The 6,216-nt window shown below is 40.8% G+C and overlaps 1 protein-coding gene across 1 annotated transcript in view; it reads right to left on the bottom strand.

Moving 5' to 3' along the window:
* Positions 1-1,441: 1,441 nt before the first annotated feature.
* si:dkey-192p21.6 (uncharacterized protein LOC565246 homolog) overlaps positions 1,442-6,216 on the bottom strand; it is a 31,332-nt gene continuing 26,557 nt past the window's right edge. Inside the window, exons 17-18 of the mRNA XM_049599856.1 lie at positions 5,041-5,153; positions 1,442-3,387 (exon numbers count right to left, since the gene is read on the bottom strand). Of these exons, the coding sequence (XP_049455813.1) occupies positions 3,206-3,387; positions 5,041-5,153 (295 nt within the window). The 3' untranslated portion in view covers positions 1,442-3,205. The remainder of the gene's footprint in view (positions 3,388-5,040; positions 5,154-6,216) is intronic.

Genomic DNA, 6,216 nt, shown 5'->3' with positions numbered 1-6,216 from the left:
TTCAACGTGGCTCAGTCACGATGACTTTCTGTAGTCTCATTTAGCCATTTGTCAGCAACCGACTTTTTTAAGACACGTAGAAGCTTTGCCATTTACGAGTGGGATACTTACTGACGTATTTTATGTTGTAGAACAAATTGTAAAAATTGTAAGGAGGGAACTGTGAGTGGTGAAATACCAACTCATTTTCAGTTTTAGGACTCATTCCTGGGGCACTATGTCTGTGAGTTGTGTTGTGTTGGAGTGCGGCAATACCACTTGGACAAACAACGCACAGCAATGATTGGGTCCACCCAATATATATACGTATGTTATAATTACTGCCAAGCCAGGATTAATAATGCTCCACTGCTGACTAGCATAAAGTGTCTATCTAAATATACTTAAAGTGCCAGATTTGAGAACCTAATCAGCTGACTGCTGTTAGACCAGCTGTGTGACTCTGGCCAAACTCTGTGGGACCTTTTTCTCCTCTTAGGCCCTGAGTGTATGTCCGAGGCTAAAGGCTGTCGTTCAGTTGAGGGCTCTCTCTGTGACTGCATGGTGTGGAGTGATGCATTGCTGCAGCCTCGGGGCAGGACACCAGTCACTCACACAGCAATCGCTCTCTAATCAATGTCTCTGCATGGAGCAAAAACACTGGAGCTCGCTTGGCTGCAGAGGGGACAGCAGGGCTTCACAGGAGCTCCAGTGACTTTCACCAAGTGGAAGAAAACACCGCTATTATATTTGCACCTGCTGTTTTTTGGTTTACTCATTTGTATTGACTAAACTGTATTTTGTTTTAAAAGGAAAATACTAGAAGAAACTGTAGACTGTACATAAAGAGGAAGAAACCTACACGAGGAATCAGCAGGGGGTAAAAGAAAGAAAGAGCTGTACTCTGTTATGTGTGTACTCATATAATCAATTGAAATTATGCTGGATTGGGACCTGCTGTTATACTGAAAACACACACAGTGAAAGCCTAATAATATCCAGATTAACTATTATATTCAGCTTTTGGTGTAGTCCCAGCCACACAATGCTGATTTAACTTTCACCCATACATTATAAGCCGCTATCTGAAACCCATGGGCAGACTGTGAGACAATGGACCCTTGGGCACAACTGTGCAAAGGGCCCCACCACCTCTCCTAAATAGGAGCAAGACACACAGACTTTGTGGTGGTTTTGCATCTCTATGTAGTCATTATGCATCTTTGTGTTGGTTTGTGTCTCTTTGTGGTCATTTTGTGTCTCCTTGTAGTTGTTTTGTTGTTGTTTTTTAGTTATATTGCATCTCTTTGAAGTTCCTTTGTGATCATCTTGAGTCTCTTCCTTGTTGGTATTTATTAACTTGAGTGACATTTTGCAAGTGATGGCCAGGTGGCCCACTGACATGTTGGGCCCCTGGGCCTGTGCCTAGTAGGCCCGTTACAGCTTAAAAACTATAAAGAAAAGGTCTGAAAATTGCCACTTGCTTCCAGATATCATGTTGTCTTTATATGTGAAACTGATGTCAGTACGTTAGCAGATGTTCACTTACACTGTATAGGGGGATGAATGTAATGCTGCTTGCTGTATCAAGGGAGAGTGTGTGGATCATTATGTGATATAAGAAGCTGAGCGGTCTAAATGAGAACACTGTATCTGGGATAAAGTTTCCATATGACAGACTATAGGTATCCTGAGACATATGCTCGATGAGAATCAATAAAGACAAGGAAATGTTGTGGTGTAGTCATGGTATGTGGAACCACAATGCAATCTTATCAGCTTTTCTTTCTTACAATATTTCTGTCACATGGGTTCAGCAGAAATTCAATCTGAAACATAAGCAGAATATTCATCATCTCCACAGTCTAGACATTCTTATTTTGATCCTTTTGATCTTCATCAACAGTTTCTTGTGATGCTTCTAATGGCTTTGGAGCTCATCATCAGTTCCTGTAAGTCGCTCCGGATGAGTCAGCAAAATGCTTATATTTAAATACAAAGCTTCATAATTGCACACAAAAGATATCTTTAGACCTGGTGGTGAGTCTGTATTGATTTCATTTTCATCTCAAGAAGATGCAGCTATGCATTTCCATTGTTGGCACGGTAGTTTGGGAAAGCAATTATGGACTTGAGTCCTGTTCAAGAAAGCAGGATGCACCTTCAGGGATTCAAACAACAACTTCTGTTCATAAGACAGTTACCAAAACCACTACACCATATTACGCAATGTTATTACAGCTTCTGTACAGTGGGTAATGTGATTTCACTGTAGAGGAAGAGCATGATGCTGTTTCATTTCATTAACTAGATGGTCATTTCATGATGTACACACCACCTGACCTGATACCGAGGGCACGCTGATCTGAGTGTGTTCAATACAATTATGTATACATTCTACAAAAGCATCATTAAATCACTCAAGCAGTTGTCAACCACGCAGAAACATAATCCAGGTGTGAAAATAAACCCTGTTTCAGTAGGTGAGTGGCTTAATGTGTTAAATATGTAAAAGATGTAACAGGCCCAGGCTCTGTGAGGCTCGTCATTGTTCTCTGATGAATTGGATTTGTGTAATTTCCTTGATTTTCTAATACAATGAGTGTAAGAGGTGTCGGTCCCATTAATGACACTCCTTTGTGAGCTGTGCATCTTGACCCCTATTAAAGTACTGTCACTTGGACAGCAGATGGTATCCACACACACACACATACACACACACAGAAGGAGAAGGAGTGTCCATGGCAACAGACTCATAATGGCTGGCCTGGTGTGTAGTGGAATCACTCGGCCTAATTTGTTAAGTACCACCTCAGTATATTTGATTTAATCAGTCTATTCAGTGCACAAAACAAGAGGCATCAAATAAATCCTCAGCTGCCCACACTGACAGTAGATCAGACATCTTCTTTAGAAACTGCCTGGTGATTCAATGGGTTTCATGGATTAACATTTTCATACTTTTGCCACTGTGCTGCAGCTTGTGTTTGAGCTGCATGATTTATCAGATGGCTTGGATATTAGCATTGATTCACCGAAATGTACATGGGTAGGCTGTACAACACTGAAAAGTAAACTAAACTGATTAAGCCAAGAACAGGAGGCCAGATATCTCCAACAGATGTTATAATAATCTATATAATTTAGCATGAATACTGTCTGTTTAGAACTAAAACACAAGATAATGGCATCTACAGACTGAAAAGTGACAGATGATCATCCTAGTTTATATTTTGAGAAAGAATTTCTTCCTGTACAGCAGGTAAGCGATGAACACCCACAGTGCAGTTGCCCACAGGCTTTGGAATAGCCACTCCCAGTGGCTCTCCTGGAAGCGCATCTCCCAGCTGAAGGGGAAGTAGAAACCCAGCAGAGAGTGTCCAACATATACAAAGATAGAGTTCATCCCTGAGGAGGAGAGGAGAAGAGACAAACAGAAGGTGTTATTGACAGAACTCCTTTTTTTCCCAACCCAGGTGTTATTCTTGATCTGTCATGCTACACTGCACTCAGCACCTCTGTAAATTTGGACAAAATAAGTATTTCAGGGCAAGCATCCAAAATAAACATCAATTCTATATTAGTCCTGTCAATCAAACCCAATTGCCAGAATAAGTGTTGGCCTTATTTGATTCTGTAAACCATAGATATGTTACATTTGCACATCTCATGTGTAGCGGCTATGTTGCAATGTTTTTTATGTCTTAGTTTTAAGTTTTATATTGTGACAATGCTGTGGCATGTCTAGGGTTAGGAAAACATCATGTTTTGACTTCAAATACCCAGTTTGGTCAAAACAAACATAACAGGAAATGTCCCATAGTGTCATTAAAGAATACCAGCTTTTGTTTGTTACAGGCAGCAGGTGTCTGCTGTTGTATGTTGCTGTTGGCAGCTGTCTTGCCATGCCATCCAGCATCCCCTCCTCCCGATGAGAAACTCAGTTCACATACATGTAACCTGAATGACTTCACTTTAAAAATGTTGATGTGCTATCTATGGAATGTACAAATGTAATATATCCGTGATTTGCAGAAACGTACAATGCCAACATTTTCCTCTGGCGACTGGGCTGGTCAAACACTTGAATCTGACCAAGAGTAAACACATAACTGGAGGTACAGATAACAGGGAGCTAGACCAAAACAGCCATAAAAACCCAGACAAAGCAATCAAACCCGTTATATTATTAACCCCTGTTGAAGTAGAATACTGCAATATATAAAATGATAGGTATTAAATGTTTCTTATTACTGCAGATTAATAGACAGTTAGCTTGGTTAACCTGCAAGTTGCTTTGGAGGTAGACCCCTATGCAGCTAGCTACAATAGCTAATCCAGGAGGCTAATAACTGTGTTTAACTTTGGTTGGAGTCTGAGACAAGCATTTTAAGATGACTGTAAACTGGAGTTTAGCATTTGATTGACCCAATATACCAAAACTCCTGTTTTCTGAACTACTAAAATGGATGAAGCGAGTGCAAAGTTAGCTCAAAGTCAAAATGGCTGCAATTATTACAGTAGAGCCCAGGTTGAAATATACCAACATTTTTCTGTAAACCTACATAACTGATACTTTGACCCCTTTGTGGAAGGGAAAACTAACTTTTTAGCAAACAGATGCCAGATTACACATCCAGCTGATACAGAGCAACATTAGCATTCACTTTAAGTCAAGTTTAATTTTAATTGAATTATTTTACCTAGCTAGTTGCTTACTGTCTGTTAAATGCCAGGCACGCACTGTTCAGTGGGGTTTTTAGAGTATTTTAGCTGAATATAGCTGCACGTGAATGGAAACAACAATGATGAGAGGTAAGATTTCACTGAAGCAGTAAAATTTACAGGACATAAAACCAAAACAATGGGCTGAAAGACATTAAAATGATCAACAGAACATATTAGAGTAATGATAATTTTGTTTGGGTTCATCACTACTATTAGAGATTTGATTTTTAAGTGGTAAAGGTGTGCAATCATGTGCCAATAATGTTTTTATTATCAGTAAAAATATATGCAGGTGTAATGCACTGATCCCTTTGATTTGTGGGTAAACAGTACCTGGGTATATGAATGGATGTCCGCCCCACCAGCCCTTGATATCACAGACAAAGTACATGCCTCCCAGCAGCAGAAAAGAGAAACATCCCATACACATCACATAAGACAACGACCTGTAGAAACACACCATTAACAACAAATTACAGCAACATTTTACTCTGTACATGTGGGCATCACTAAAATGTTAGTGGTGTGTTGTGAACAAGGGTGTAAAAACACAGAATCTATCAATCCTGCACTGCAGATAAATAACACCCAGGGGTCTCGAGCCAATCCAGCAAACTGCGGGACAGTTTGCTGGATTGTTCTAAAACATCAGCAGTGGATCCTTGGCACGTGCCCCGTGGAGCCGTGCCAGCCAGCCATGTCCCTGTCTGTTCCTAAGTGCAAGAATGTTTGATGTAATATCATCTGATGTAAAATGGCTGCCTCCTGGAGCCTCCTTGCAGTGGGCTTTTTTTTTTTATTTTTTTCAATCTCAGCTGAAGTGGGGCCAAAAAGGACTCTTAGCTGGGAGTTAATTACTTCTAGACATCCAGGCAGGGACTTGTACTCAAGAGCTCAATAACCTGTGTATGATGAACTGCCTATAAAAGCCAGGCAGGTAATGGCGAGGGATGAGCACAGCGTTAGTGGGGGCCCCTGTGGAACATCATGAAGAATTTGCTTACACATCACAGATGAAATGGTATTCTTCCTGCTGCAACATTAAAATGATTCACATCATATTAAGGGGAATGTGGGAGTGGAACAAATGCACAGGTCGTAAAGTAATCTACGTCGGAGGTAGTAATTGCGCTGTATTTCATGCAAAACCACTACAAACATTTGTCAAGATGCCGTGCCTTGTTTCACCAAAAAGGCATGTGATAGTTTGGGAGCGGTTAGACTACACTACACAGATGCTTTTCCCAGAGCCTGATCCCATTTCATCTCACAGAGCTGGTAAATGTGTAGTGAGTGAGTAGAGAGGATAAAGCATCCTTTATTTTCCTGGCCGCAAGGAAGAGTGATCATGTTGGGAGGATGTATAACCGCTCCACCTCACACTCCCGACAGCGGGGGTGATTATTTACAGTCGTAGCTGTCGTTAGAGGTAAGTAAACGCGTGTTTTAGCAGCCTTGATTTGTGCCTGTTGGAAACCCATCCTTTCTTTTGTGAGGAAAAGTGGTTGG

This window comes from Epinephelus fuscoguttatus, linkage group LG16 (genome assembly GCF_011397635.1).
Source record: "Epinephelus fuscoguttatus linkage group LG16, E.fuscoguttatus.final_Chr_v1".
Lineage (NCBI taxonomy): Eukaryota > Metazoa > Chordata > Actinopteri > Perciformes > Serranidae > Epinephelus > Epinephelus fuscoguttatus.
This window is presented reverse-complemented; position numbering and strand designations above follow the sequence as displayed.